Below are 15,880 nucleotides of genomic sequence, written 5' to 3' on the forward strand. Positions count from 1 at the left end.
TAAACTGACCGGCCGGGCAAGGAGAACATTCATCAGAGAAGAGCCAAGAGGTCCATGGTAACTCTGGAGGAGCTGCAGAGATCCACAGCTCAGGTGGGAGAATCTGTCCACAGGACAACTATTAGTCGTGTTCTCCACAAATCTGCCCTTTATGGAAGAGTGACAAGAAGAAAGACATTGGTGAAAGAAAGTCATAAGAAGTCCTGTTTGTAGTTTGTGAGAAGTCATGTGGAGGACACAGCAAACATGTGGAAGAAGGTGATCTGGTCAGATGAGACCAAAATTCAACTTTATGGCCTAAAAGCAAAACGCTATGTGTGGGGGGAAAACTAACACTACACATCACCCTGATCACACCATCCCCACCGTGAAACATGGTGGTGGCAGCATCATGTGGTGGGGATGCTTTTCTTCAGCAGGGACAGGGACGCTGGTCAGAGTTGATGGGAAGATGGATAGAGACAAATACAGGACAATCTTAGAAGAAAACCTGTTAGAGTCTACAAAAGACTTGAGACTGGGGCGGAGGTTCACCTTCCAGCAGGACAACGACCCGAAACATCCAGCCAGAGCTACAATGGAATGGTTTAGATCAAAGCATATTCATGTGTTAGAATGGCCCAGTCACAGTCCAGACCTAAATCACATTGAGAATCTGTGGCAAGACTTGAAAATTGCTGTTCACAGACACTCTCCATCCAATCTGACAGAGCTTGAGATATTTTACAAAGAAGAATGGGCAGAAATGTCCTCTCTAGATGTGCAAAGCTGGTAGAGACATCCCCAAAAAGACTTGTAGAAAAAGGGGGTTCTACAAAGTATTGACTCCGGGGGGCGCCATACAAATGCCCCCCCCCCACACACTTTTCACATATTTATTTGTATCATTTATCATTTTCCTTCCACTTCACAATTATGTGGTGTGTGTGGTAGATGGGTCCTATAGGCGGCGTGTGTAGCAGAGGGATTCTATAGGTGGCATGTTTAATAGAGGAAGTTCATAGAATTTTCATCACATGAATCACCCAACATAATATTAATACAACATTTATTAGGCTGTATTTATATTACTTTGGGTGATCCATGTGATGTAAATTCTATACCTACTCTTTATATTTATGAAGATGCCCCATTTTTCTTTATTCATTACAGTTTTGTTCTGTAACTTTTTAGATGTAAAAATTCATCGTGACCAATTGTTGTCACACCTGAAGAAGAGGTCAACCCCCTTTTTACCTCGAAACGTCGGGTCACATGTTTATTATTGTTCAATCAACTTTATCATTACAATTGGTTATTGTCCTATGTTTATCAATTTCCTTTCATTTGTATGCATCCATTTTTAATTATGCATTACTGTTAGGTCATGATGATCCTCTTTTAAATTTTCTTTCTAATAAATATTATAAATTTTAAAAACTTTCCATTACATTTGTACTTATACTGTGAGTGACCCTTTTCAAAAGTCCCATTAGAGGAGCTACACTCCTTGTGAGTGTGTTTCTGTTTTGTGTGTGTAATAGAGGGGTCCTATAGGCGGCGTGTGTAGTAGATGGATTCTATGGGCGGCGTGTGTAGTAGAGGGGTTCTATAGTTGGTGTGTGTAGTGGAGGGATTATATAGACGCCATGTGTAGTAGAGGGATTCTATAGGCGGTGTGTGTAGTATAGGAATCCTATAAGCGCCATGTGTCGTAGAGGTATTCTATAGGCAGCGTGTGTAGTAAATGGATTTTATAGCCAACGTATGTAGTAGAGGGATTCTATAGGTGGCGTGTGTAGTAGATGGATTCTAGAGGCGGTGTGTGGAGTAGAGGGATTCTTTGGGAGCTGTGTGTAGTAGATGTATCCTATAAGTGGCATGTGTAGTAGAGGGATTCTATAGGCACCATGTGTAGTTCTATGTGCGGTGTGTGGAGTAGATGGATCCTATAGGCGGCATTTGTATTAGAGAGATTGCGGCCTGTCTGGTTGTATAGGTGGTGTGTGTGTAGTAGAGGGATCCTATAGGCGGTGTGTGTGTAGTAGAGGGATTCTATAGGCAGCTTGTGTAGTAGAGGAATCCTATAGGCGGCATGTGTATTAGAAGGGAACCTATAGGTGCCATGTGTATTAGATGGATCCTATAGGCGGCGTGTGTAGTAGAGGGATTCTATGGGTGCCGTGTGTAGTAGAGGGATCCTATAGGCGGCGTGTGTGGTAGAGGTATTCTATAGGCACTGTGTGTTGTAGATGGATTCTATAGGCGGCATGTGTAGTAGATGGATCCTACAGGTGGCGTGTATAGTAGATGGACCCTATAGGTGCTGTGTGTAGTAGATGGATTCTATGGGTGGCGTTTGCATTAGAGAGATTGCGGCCTGTCTGGTTTTATAGGCGGTGTGTGTGTAGCAGAGGGATTCTATAGGCGGCATGTGTAGTAGAGTTGTTCTATAGGTGGCGTGTGTAGTAGCTGGATCCTATAGGTGGTATGTGTAGTGGATGGATCCTATAGGTGGCGTGTGTAGTAGAGGGATCCTATAGGTGGCGTGTGTAGTAGAGGGATCCTATAAGCGGCGTGTATAGTAGAGGGATCCTATAGGCGGCGTGTGTAGTAGAGGGATTCTGTGGGCCCCGTGTGTAGTAGACGGATCCTATAGGCAGCATGTGTAGTAGATGGATCCTATAGGCAGCGTGTGTAGTGGATGGTTCTTATAGGTGGCGTATGTAGTAGATGGATCCTAAGGGCGGCGTATATAGTAGATGGATCCTATAGGTGGCATGTGTAGTGGATGGGTCCTATAGGTGGTGTGTGTAGTAGAGGGATTGCGGCCTGTCTGGTTGTATAGGCAGCGTGTGTAGTAGAGGGATTCTATGGGCGGCGTGTATAGTAGATTGATCCTATAGGTGGAGTGTGTAGTAGAGAGATTCTATAGGCAGCATGTGTAGTAGAAGGATTCTATAGGGGGGAGGTGTAGTAGATGGATCCTATAGGCAGCTTGTGTGGTAGAGGTATTCTATAGGCACCGTTTGTTGTAGCTGTATCCTATAGGTGGCGTGTGTAGTAGATGGATCCTATAGGCGGCATGTGTGGTGGAGGTATTCTATAGGCACCGTGTGTTGTAGATGTATCCTATAGGCGGCCTGTGTAGTAGAGTAATTCTATGGGTGCCGTGTGTAGTAGATGGATCCTATAGGCGGCGTGTGTAGGCGGCATGTGAGGTAGAGGTATTCTATAGGCACCATGTGTTGTAGATGTATCCTATAGGCGGCCTGTGTAGTAGAGTAATTCTATGGGTGCCGTGTGTAGTAGATGGATCCTATAGGCGGCGTGTGTAGGCGGCATGTGAGGTAGAGGTATTCTATAGGCACCATGTGTTGTAGATGGATCCTATAGGTGGCATGTGTAGTAGATGGATTCTATGGGCAGCGTTTGCATTAGAGAGATTGCGGCCTGTCTGGTTTTATAGGCGGTGTGTGTGTAGCAGAGGGATTCTATAGGCGGCGTGTGTAGTAGAGTGGTTCTATAGGTGGCGTGTGTAGTAGAGGGATCCTATAGGCGCCACATGTAGTAGATGGATTCTATAGCTGGCATATGTATTAGAGGGATTCTATAGGTGGTGTGTGTAGTAGAGGGATTCTATAGGGGCCTTGTGTATTAGAGGGGATTCTATAGGTGCTGTGTGTCGTAGAGGGATTCTATAGGCACCATGTGTAGTAGGGGATTCTATAGGGGCCATGTGTAGTAGATGGATCATATAGGCGGCATTTGTATTAGAGAGATTGCGGCCTGTCTGGTTGTATAGGCGGTGTGTGTGTAGTAGAGGGATTCTATACGTGCTGTGTGTAGTAGAGGGATTGCGGCCTGTCTGGGTGTATAGGCAGCATGTGTAGTAGAGCGATCCTATAGGCGGTGTGTGTAGTAGAGGGATTCTATAGGCGGAGTGAGTAGTAGAGGGATTCTATAGGCTGCATGTGTAGTAGAGGGATTCTATAGGGGGGTGTAGTAGAGGGATCCTATAGGCGGTGTGTGTAGTACAGGGAGTCTATGGGTGCCGTGTGTAGTAGATGGATCCTATAGGCGACGTGTGTAGTAGCTAGATCCTATAGGTGGCGTGTGTAGTGGAGGGATTTTATAGGCACTGTGTTTGGTAGATGGATCCTATAGGCGTAGTAGAGGAATTGCGGCCTGTCTGGTTGTATATGCAGCGTGTGTAGTAGAGGGATTCTATGATCGACGTGTGTAGTAGAGGGATTCTGTAGGTGCAGTGTGTAGTAGATGGATCCTATAGGTGGCGTGTGTAGTAGAGGGATTCTATAGGCACTGTGTGTAGTAGAGGAATTATATAGGTGGCACGTGTAGTAGAGGGGACCTATAGGCGCCGTGTGTAGTAAAGGGAAAATATAGGCGCCGTGTGCAGTAGAGGGAACCTATAGGCACTGTGTGTAGTAGAGGGATTCTATAGGGCTCGTGTGTAGTAGAGGGATCCTATAGGGGCATGTGTAGTAGAGGGATTGTATAGGGGCCGTATGTAGTAGAGGGATTCTATAGGGGCCGTGTGTAGTAGAGGGATCCTATAGCCGGTGTGTGTAGTAGAGGGATCCTATAGGCGGTGTTGTAGTAGAGAGATTCTGTAGGCTGCATGTGTAGTAGAGGGATTCTATAGCGGCTGTGTGTAGTAGAGGGATCCTATAGGCGGCATGTGTGGTGGAGGTATCCTATAGGCACCATGTGTTGTAGATGTATCCTATAGGCACCGTGTATAGTAGATATATCCTATAGGTGGCGTGTGTAGTGGAGGGATTTTATAGGCACTGTGTGTAGTAGAGGGATCCTATAGGCGGTGTGTGTGTAGTAGAGGGATTGCGGCCTGTCTGGTTGTATAGGTAGCATGTGTTGTAGAAGGATTCTATGGGCGATGTGTGTAGTAGAGGGATTCTATGGGCGACGTGTGTAGTAGAGGGATTCCATAGGTGTCATGTGTAGTAGATGCATCCTATAAGCGGCGTGTGTAGTAGATGCATCCTATAAGCTGCGTTTGTAGTAGATGGATCCTATAGGTGGTATGTGTAGTAGAGGGATTCTATAGGTGGCGTGTGTAGTAGAGTGATTCTATAGGCAGCTTGTGTAGTAGAGGGATCCTATAGTTGCTGTGTGTAGTAGAGGGATCCTATAGGCACCGTGTGTAGTAGAGGGACTCTGTAGGTGGCGTGTGTAGTAGAGGGATCCTATAGGGGCCGTGTGTAGTAAAGGGATTCTATAGGCGCCGTGTGTAGTAGATGGATCCTATGGGTGGCATGTGTAGTAGATGGGTTCTATAGGCGCTGTGTGTAGTAGAGGGATCCTATAAATGGTGGGTGTAGTAGAGGGATTGCGGCCTGTCTGGTTGCATAGGTAGCGTGTGTAGTAGATGGATCCTATTGGCGGCATGTGTAGTAGATAGATCCTATAGGTGGCGTGTGTAGTAGAGGGATTCTATAGGTGGCGTGTGTAGTAGAGGGATCCTACAGGTGCTGTGTGTAGTAGAGGGATCCTATAGGCACCGTGTGTAGTAGACGGATTCTATAGGTGGTGTGTGTAGTAGAGGGATTCTATAGCGGCCGTGTGTAGTAGAGGGATTCTATAGGCACCGTGTGTAGTAGAGGGATTCTATAGGTGGCGTGTGTAGTACAGGGATCCTATAGGTACCTTGTGTAGTAGAGGGATTCTATTGGTGGTGTGTGTAGTACAGGGTTCCTATAGGCGCTGTGTGTAGTAGAGGGATCCTATATTCACCGTGTGTAGTAGAGGGGTTCTATAGGTGGTGTGTGTAGTAGAGGGATCCTATAGGCACTGTGTGTAGTTGAGAGATTCTACAGGCGGCGTGTGTAGTAGAGGGATTCTATAGGTGGCGTGTGTAGTAGAGGGATCCTATAGGCACCGTGTGTAGTAGAGGGATTCTATAGGTGGCGTGTGTAGTACAGGGATCCTATAGGTACCTTGTGTAGTAGAGGGATTCTATTGGTGGTGTGTGTAGTACAGGGTTCCTATAGGCGCTGTGTGTAGTAGAGGGATCCTATATTCACCGTGTGTAGTAGAGGGGTTCTATAGGTGGTGTGTGTAGTAGAGGGATCCTATAGGCACTGTGTGTAGTTGAGAGATTCTACAGGCGGCGTGTGTAGTAGAGGGATTCTATAGGTGGCGTGTGTAGTAGAGGGATCCTATAGGCACCGTGTGTAGTAGAGGGATCCTATAGGTGCTGTGTGTAGTAGAGGGATTCCATAGGCGGCATTGTAGTAGATGGATCCTATAGGCGGCATGTGTAGTAGATGGATCCTATAGGTGGCGTGTGTAGTAGAGGGATTCTATAGGTGGCGTGTGTAGTAGAGGGATTCTATAGGTGGCGTGTGTAGTAGATGGATCCTATAGGCACCATGTGTAGTAGATGGATCCTATAGGCGACGTGTGTAGTAGATGGATCCTATAGGCGACGTGTGTAGTAGATGGGTCCTATAAGCAGCGTGTGTAGTAGAGGGATTCTATAGGTGGCGTGTGTAGTAGAGGGATTCTATAGCGGCCGTGTGTAGTAGAGGGATCCTATAGGCGGCATTGTAGTAGATGGATCCTGTAGGCGGCGTGTGTAGTAGATGGATCCTATAGGCGGCGTGTGTAGTAGATGGATTCTATAGGCAGCGTGTGTAGTAGATGGATCCTATAGGCGACGTGTGTAATAAATGGATCCTATAGGCGGTGTGTATGAATATGATTGATGTTTGTGTTTGGCGGTAGCAGAGCACCCGGTGTTGGAGATCAGAGGCAGATTCTTGGCACGGAGGTGTAATGTGTGGCCTGGTACAGCCCGCTCCTCCGCCAGTGACAGCTGTGTACTCCTCACTCACCCTCTCCTCTGTTCCCATGTAACTCGATTGCCACGGCCGTCTCGGCAATGTCTGCGTAAGCTGCGCTGACTCAGCAGACAGATGGCAGACCTGCAGACTATTCCATTCTTCCACCTGCAGATCATCACTCCAGGATCGCTCACACTCCTCCGGCATGCCGTACGGTCACGCCGCGCTCTGATAATAACCGACACCTTATTCTGGAAGATGTTGGAATAATTTATTGCATTGTGCAGATTCTCCCCATCGCCCATCTGCCCTCCTGGCTCATACTATGGAGCTGGCTCCTCTTCCAGCCATTTCCACCATCCCCATTTCTTCTCCTCGATATCCCATCCCCCGCCCTTCCCCTCCCCGGTCCAACCACCCAGTTCTGTCCTTCCCCATCGCCCACGCCACCACCCGTCCTATTGCTTTTGCCACCTCCCCTCTTGCCCCAGGGCAGGCCAGGCAATAAAGGGCAGGATCAGCGACACAGTTCAGGGTGGCCATGGCCAGTGCCACATGGTAAGCAGGGAACAGTCTTTCCTCGAGTGCACAGCTTTTACCCTCTGCTCCCGTGTCTCCGCTGATCAGAAACACCACACTGCGCAGGAGCAGCAGCACGTAATAGGGCCCGTAACACAGGAGGGCCACACATGGAAGACCCAGCGCCAGTCTTCGCACTCTCCTCTTCTCCCTTCGCTCACACGATGCGCTGTCCTTCAGAGCCCGCAGTAATCCGGCATAACACAGCAGCATGATCCCCCAGGGCAATAAAAATCCCGCCAATACCCTCCCCACGTTGGCCAGGGCATCTGCCGTTCCTGAGAGGGGGTAGCTCTCGTAGCAGAAGGTGTGGTTATAGTGGTCCCGGGTGATGGCGTCTCTGAACAAGGGTGGAGTATTGGCAGCCAGTTCAACAACCCAGACCAGTGCAGAGATGGCGGCAGCCGAACGGATGGGCCTGGCGCCGGGAAAGCGCAGCGGGTGTGCCACCGCCAGATATCGGTCTGCAGAGACGCAGGACAGGAAGGCCGCTCCCACGTACAGATTGGTGTAGAAAACAAATCCAAAAAGTCGGCAGGCCCCCGGCCCGTAGCCCCATACGTCCCGCCGCAGGTAATAGTCTGTCCACGGTGGAAGGGCGCAAATGAGGAGGAGATCGGAGAGGCTGAGGTTCAGCAGGTACACTCCCAGTTCTTTACCTTTCCGCACCTGAAGCCAGGCTGCCCACAGCGCCAGCAGATTGGCTGGAAGACCGACCACAAACACCACGGCATAGAGGGATGGAGGAAGGACGCCATCCAGATCTGAGTCCACGTTGCAGGCCTCCTGGGTGGTGTTGGCCATCCTGAAGGGAAGGGAAGGTGCCAGATGACAACCAGTTGTGTCCATTCACTTGTTCGCTGTATGCCGGTCCTCCTCCTCCTTCCTGCCCCTTGTAGGGCGCTTTGTGCTAAATGGGAGCTCATTTATGGGGCCTGTCCTTCTTGACGTCTCAGGGGTGGCACCATCACTGCGTCTGTGGAAAGAGAATATCAGAGGATGAGAAATCGCATATAGACTGAGGAGTTCTCATAGACTGACCAACAGGAACCTGTCTATACTGACCAGCAGAGGCCTTGTGTAGGATCCATTATAGAAAGGACAAGGGGAGCAGACAAGATGCTCATGTACAAGGGGTAGGCTAAGAAAAGGTAGGAGGTCTGTGGGAGGAGGTACAATTATTTGGGGTAGGTAGTGAGGAAGCAGTGGTAGGTACTCTGTGTGAGGAGGGACAATTATTCGGGGTAGGTAGTGAGGAAGCAGTGGTAGGTACTCTGTGTGAGGAGGGACAATTATTCGGGGTAGGTAGTGAGGAAGCAGTGGTAGGTACTCTGTGTGAGGAGGGACAATTATTTGGGGTAGGTAGTGAGGAAGCAGTGGTAGGTACTCTGTGTGAGGAGGGACAATTATTCGGGGTAGGTAGTGAGGAAGCAGTGGTAGGTACTCTGTGTGAGGAGGGACAATTATTAGGGGTAGGTAGTGAGGAAGCAGTGGTAGGTACTCTGTGTGAGGAGGGACAATTATTAGGGGTAGGTAGTGAGGAAGCAGTGGTAGGTACTCTGTGTGAGGAGGGACAATTATTCAGGGTAGGTAGTGAGGAAGCAGTGGTAGGTACTCTGTGTGAGGAGGGACAATTATTCAGGGTAGGTAGTGAGGAAGCAGTGGTAGGTACTCTGTGTGAGGAGGGACAATTATTAGGGGTAGGTAGTGAGGAAGCAGTGGTAAACATAAAAAAAAAAGTTTAAAAACTGGTAATTACTTGCAATGATTCATATACCATATATAGCCCTTGATCCAATCCAGTACACCACTAGCAATGTTGTTTTACAAAGTATAACTGTAGTTTGACCCATATGTTGTTAGATATGAAAAAAGATGACCCCACCATTGAGCCTGACCATTGACGTGACCAAACATAGTTTCATGAAATGTGATCGTCACCAACAGACGTTCCTCTGGTGGCACACTCTTCCTCCATGGTCGTGTCCAAACGTGTCCGACTGGGCCAAACTTTTTCTAGTAGAAGGTCAAATGAGGCAATGGGCATGCGTGTAAAATTAAAAAATTTATCGGGGTAGGTACGCAGCTTGTACATACACGTTGGTAAAAATATCCTACTGCGCGATCAGTGGATGGGTCCAGTACAGAAATGGGGACAAATACAAGGACACTGCGGCTCTCTCTTCTGCTGCTTCTCACTCTGGTCTCTCAAAATGGCTGAAATAGTTAAATAATAACCTTTTTTTTTGAGCTTGGGGAGGGCCTTATGATATTATCCTTACTAAACGCTTCTAGACGCAAACGCGGCTAAACGGGCTTTTCTAAACGCCGGTTTCAAGCTTTAAAAAAAAAAAGTTCAGAGGACTTTGCCTCAGCGTCCTGTGTACATGGAGCCTAACTGGTTCTAGAGTCTCCAAGGTGTGAGATCGGCCCTCTATATAAGGCCTCTTCTCTATATGTGAGGTATCTGACCTCAGCTATCCTGTCATGGAGACATCAGGCAGTGTCCCTAGTAGGGCCCCCTTCCCACCCTTGCCATTGATCTGGGCCTCATGGGCATGTCATTATTATCTTTATATACTTTGTTTGTAGCCTCAGATCCGGTATATGTGAGTGCTATATTGGTGAATGTCTTCATGACAAATGAGGGGAACTTCCTGCTAGTCCAAGGACAGGCACCAGGAATTGGCTGAAATTCAAACCGTGGGTGGCCCTGGAACATTCTTACCCATACAGTGACTGCAGCCAGTCAAGGTGATCAGGCAGGCGTTGGTACTGGGGCTGTCTGAATATATTACCTGGCACTGGAGATTTCTTCATCCACACCTGTTAACATAGACGAGGGAATCCATTGGCTTTCTCTAGCCCTGCATGGCCGGGCATTACACATACCGGGGTCATGGCCGGGGCATTACACATACCGGGGTCATGGCCGGGCATTACACATACCGGGGTCATGGCCTGGCATTACACATACCGGGGTCATGGCCGGGCATTACACATACCGGGGTCATGGCCAGGGCATTACACATACCGGGGTCATGGCCGGGCATTACACATACCGGGGTCATGGCCCGGGCATTACACATACCGGGGTCATGGCCTGGCATTACACATACCGGGATCATGGCCGGGCATTACACATACCGGGGTGATGGCCGGGCATTACACATACCGGGGTCATGGCCGGGCATTACACATACCGGGGTCATGGCCTGGCATTACACATACCGGGGTCATGGCCTGGCATTACACATACCGGGATCATGGCCGGGCATTACACATACCGGGGTGATGGCCGGGCATTACACATACCGGGGTCATGGCCGGGCATTACACATACCGGGGTCATGGCCGGGCATTACACATACCGGGGTCATGGCCCGGGCATTACACATACCGGGGTCATGGCCGGGCATTACACATACCGGGGTCATGGCCCGGGCATTACACATACCGGGGTCATGGCCGGGCATTACACATACCCGGGTCATGGCCTGGCATTACACATACCGGGGTCATGGCCGGGCATTACACATACCGGGATCATGGCCGGGCATTACACATACCGGGGTGATGGCCGGGCATTACACATACCGGGGTCATGGCCCGGGCATTACACATACCGGGGTGATGGCCGGGCATTACACATACCGGGGTCATGGCCCGGGCATTACACATACCGGGGTCATGGCCCGGGCATTACACATACCGGGGTCATGGCCGGGCATTACACATACCGGGGTCATGGCCGGGCATTACACATACCGGGGTCATGGCCGGGCATTACACATACCGGGGTCATGGCCGGGCATTACACATACCGGGGTCATGGCCGGGCATTACACATACCGGGGTCATGGCCGGGCATTACACATACCGGGGTCATGGCCGGGCATTACACATACCGGGGTCATGGCCGGGCATTACACATACCGGGGTCATGGCCGGGCATTACACATACCGGGGTCATGGCCGGGCATTACACATACCGGGGTCATGGCCGGGCATTACACATACCGGGATCATGGCCGGGCATTACACATACCGGGGTGATGGCCGGGCATTACACATACCGGGGTCATGGCCCGGGCATTACACATACCGGGGTCATGGCCGGGCATTACACATACCGGGGTCATGGCCGGGCATTACACATACCGGGGTGATGGCCGGGCATTACACATACCGGGGTCATGGCCCGGGCATTACACATACCGGGGTCATGGCCGGGCATTACACATACCGGGGTCATGGCCGGGCATTACACATACCGGGGTCATGGCCGGGCATTACACATACCGGGATCATGGCCGGGCATTACACATACCGGGGTGATGGCCGGGCATTACACATACCGGGGTCATGGCCCGGGCATTACACATACCGGGGTCATGGCCGGGCATTACACATACCGGGGTGATGGCCGGGCATTACACATACCGGGGTGATGGCCGGGCATTACACATACCGGGGTCATGGCCCGGGCATTACACATACCGGGGTCATGGCCGGGCATTACACATACCGGGGTCATGGCCCGGGCATTACACATACCGGGGTGATGGCCGGGCATTACACATACCGGGGTGATGGCCGGGCATTACACATACCGGGGTGATGGCCGGGCATTACACATACCGGGGTGATGGCCGGGCATTACACATACCGGGGTCATGGCCCGGGCATTACACATACCGGGGTCATGGCCGGGCATTACACATACCGGGGTCATGGCCCGGGCATTACACATACCGGGGTCATGGCCGGGCATTACACATACCGGGATCATGGCCGGGCATTACACATACCGGGGTGATGGCCGGGCATTACACATACCGGGGTGATGGCCGGGCATTCCACATACCGGGGTCATGGCCAGGCATTACACATACCGGGGTCATGGCCTGGCATTACACATACCGGGGTCATGGCCGGGCATTACACATACCGGGGTCATGGCCGGGCATTACACATACCGGGGTCATGGCCTGGCATTACACATACCGGGGTCATGGCCGGGCATTACACATACCGGGGTCATGGCCTGGCATTACACATACCGGGGTCATGGCCTGGCATTACACATACCGGGGTCATGGCCGGGCATTACACATACCGGGGTCATGGCCTGGCATTACACATACCGGGGTCATGGCCGGGCATTACACATACCGGGGTCATGGCCGGGCATTACACATACCGGGGTCATGGCCGGGCATTACACATACCGGGGTCATGGCCGGGCATTACACATACCGGGGTCATGGCCGGGCATTACACATACCGGGGTCATGGCCGGGCATTACACATACCGGGGTCATGGCCGGGCATTACACATACCGGTGCCATGGCATGGATGATTAAGAGTTCTAAAGGCAATACTCTACTCACAGATGGGGGGAGTGGGGGTGAAGAGGAGAAAGAAGAGAATGTGCCTGGCAACAACATGATCCCAGGTATCTGACCTCAGCCAACATGTCATCTGCATCCCCTTCCCACCCTCGGGCCCAACAGCGGCTGTATAAGCTGTTATGTCTCTATCTTATCTGATTAACCTCAAAGCATGGCATCTGATGTCACCATTGTGGGATTCTCTCACATGTATGGATTGGCCGGGATATATTCGGAGGACCAATGATAGTTCTCTATATAAGGCACACTGTAATTGGTTCCAGAGTCTCTGAGCTGTGAGACTGATGGTAGTAGGGCCCCCTTCCCACCCTCGGCCCCCACAGCAGCTGCATGGGCTGATTTGTCTATATGTGGTCTGATTCATAGGATGTTATCTGTCACCATTGTGGGACCAGAGGAGCGGCTGATCTCCTACATGTCTGGAATGGCCGGGATATATTCAGAGGACCAATGATAGTCCTCTATATAAGGCACACTGTAATTGGTTCCAGAGTCTCCGAGCTGTGAGATCGGCCCAATGATGGTCCTCTATATAAGGCCTCATCTCTATATGTAAGGTATCTGACCTCACCTATCCTGTCATAGAGACATCAGGCAGCCTTTCTAGTAGGGCCCCCTTCCCACACTGGGGCCCCACAGCAGCTGCATGAGTTGTTATGTCTGTATCTGATGTGATTGATGTCGGCCTCATTAGATGGTATCTGATGTCACCATTACATATAGTTACATAGTAGGTGAGGTTGAAAAAAGACAAAAGTCCATCAAGTCCAACCTATGTGTGTGATTATATGTCAGTATTACATTGTATATCTCTGTATGTTGCGGTCATTCAGGTGATTATCTAATAGTTTCTTGAAGCTATCAATGCTCCCCGCTGAGACCACCGCCTGTGGAAGGGAATTCCACATCCTTGCCGCTCTTACAGTAAAGAACCCTCTACGTAGTTTAACGTTAAACCTCTTTTCTTCTAATTTTAAGGAATAGCCACGAGTCTTGTTAAACTCTCTCCTGCGAAAAAGTTTTCTCCCTATTGTGGGGGCACCAGTACGGCATTTGTATATTGAAATCCTATCCCCTCTCAAGCTGAGCCTATCATCTACTAGGACCCCCAAATCCTTTTCCATCCTAGATCCTCCCAGAGGTTCTCCCCCCAGTCTATAGATTGCATTCATACTTTTGCCACCCAAATGCATTATTTTACATTTTTCTACATTGAACCTCATTTGCCATGTAGTCGCCCCTCCCCCATTCATTTGTTCAGATCTTTTTGCAAGGTTTCCACATCCTGCGGAGAAGTTATTGCCCTGCTTAGCTTAGTATCGTCTGCAAATACAGAGATTGAACTGTTTATCCCATCCTCCAGGTCATTTATGAACAAATTAAATAGGATTGGTCCCAGCACAGAACCCTGGGGAACCCCACTACCCACCCCTGACCATTCTGAATACTCCCCATTTATCACCACCCTCTGAACTCGCCCTTGTAGACAGTTTTCAATCCATGTACTCACCCTATGGTCCATGCCAACGCACCTTATTTTGTACAGTAAACATTTATGGGGAACTGTGTCAAATGCTTTTGCAAAATCCAGATACACCACATCTACGGGCCTTCCTTTATCTAGATGGCAACTCACCTCCTCATAGAAGGTTAGTAGATTGGTTTGGCAAGAACGATTCTTCATGAATCCATGCTGATTACTGCTAATGATATCGTTCTTATTACTAAAATCTTGTATATAGTCCCTTATCATCCCCTCCAAGAGTTTACATACTATTGATGTTAGGCTAACTGGTCTGTAATTCCCAGGGATGTATTTTGGACCCTTTTTAAATATTGGTGCTACATCAGCTTTTCTCCAATCAGCTGGTACCATTCCAGTCAGTAGACTGTCTGTAAAAATTAGGAACAATGGTCTGGCAATCACTTGACTGAGTTCCCTAAGTACCCTCGGATGCAAGCCATCTGGTCCTGGTGATTTATTAATGTTAAGTTTCCTAAGTCTAATTCTAATTCTGTCCTCTGTTAACCATGGAGGTGCTTCCTGTGATGTGTCATGAGGATAAACACTGCAGTTTTGGTTACTGAAGCCCCCCGATTCACTCGTGAAGACTGAGAAGAATAAATTCAATATCTTCTCCATCTCCCCATCCTTTGTAACCAGATGTCCTTCCTCATTCTTTATGTGGCCAATATGGTCTGTCCTCCCTTTTTTACTGTTTATATATTTAAAGAATTTCTTGTGATTTTTTTTTTTTTTTTGCTCTCCTCCGCTATGTGTCTTTCGTGTTCTATCTTAGCCGTCCTTATTACACCCTTACATTTCTTGTTGCATTCTTTGTAAAGTCTGAATGCCGATGATGATCCCTCAACCTTGTATTTTTTGAAGGCCTTCTCCTTTGCTTTTATATGCATTTTTACATTGGAGTTAAGCCATCCAGGACTTTTGTTCGCTCTTTTAAATTTATTACCCAATGGGATGCATTGGCTAATGCCCTTATTTAATATGCTCTTAAAGCAAACGCATCTCTTGTTAAGGAAATGATTAAGAGCTCCAATCGAGCCCAAGGTTATCTGCTGCTGTCTCTAATTGGAAAGTGTGGATATGCATGCATATGAAAGTAAACACTCTGAGACACGCTCAGCTCCGTTACTTCTTACACTTCTGATTTATTCAAGGCGGTGCTAATGTTTTATACACACAAATACGTCATTGCTATGTTAGTCTAATAGGTACATCTCATTGGTTAGGATAGAAAAGAAGATGGAGAATCTTCATAACGAGGTTTGGCTGTCCTTGGTTTTATCTTCAGTTCCGCGTTCTTCTGATGTGTGGGATGTAGGGGGTACCCGCCATTTTGAGAAGAATATAGGAACAGAGCAAACCTGTATACTTATATAATGAGTAAGGAGAAAAATATGTATGCACATAAGAAAATAGACATTTTCAGATTATTATTATTATTTACATCACATTCCTTCACAATAGCATACTCCCAGTATTATTTTCCCCTTAGCTTCATCCCTTTGGAGCTCTACCCATAAGGATTCCACCTCCTCTCTAGCTCCCTCAGTGATGT

General features: G+C 48.9%; 1 protein-coding gene across 1 annotated transcript in view; it reads right to left on the reverse strand.

Moving 5' to 3' along the window:
• Positions 1-15,880, reverse strand: part of GPR4 (G protein-coupled receptor 4) — a 113,653-nt gene that overhangs the window by 73,607 nt on the left and 24,166 nt on the right. Inside the window, exon 2 of the mRNA XM_073598080.1 lies at positions 6,858-8,361. Within this exon, the coding sequence (XP_073454181.1) occupies positions 7,125-8,234 (1,110 nt within the window). The 5' untranslated portion in view covers positions 8,235-8,361 and the 3' untranslated portion in view covers positions 6,858-7,124. The remainder of the gene's footprint in view (positions 1-6,857; positions 8,362-15,880) is intronic.

This window comes from Aquarana catesbeiana, linkage group LG09 (assembly GCF_042186555.1).
Source record: "Aquarana catesbeiana isolate 2022-GZ linkage group LG09, ASM4218655v1, whole genome shotgun sequence".
NCBI lineage: Eukaryota > Metazoa > Chordata > Amphibia > Anura > Ranidae > Aquarana > Aquarana catesbeiana.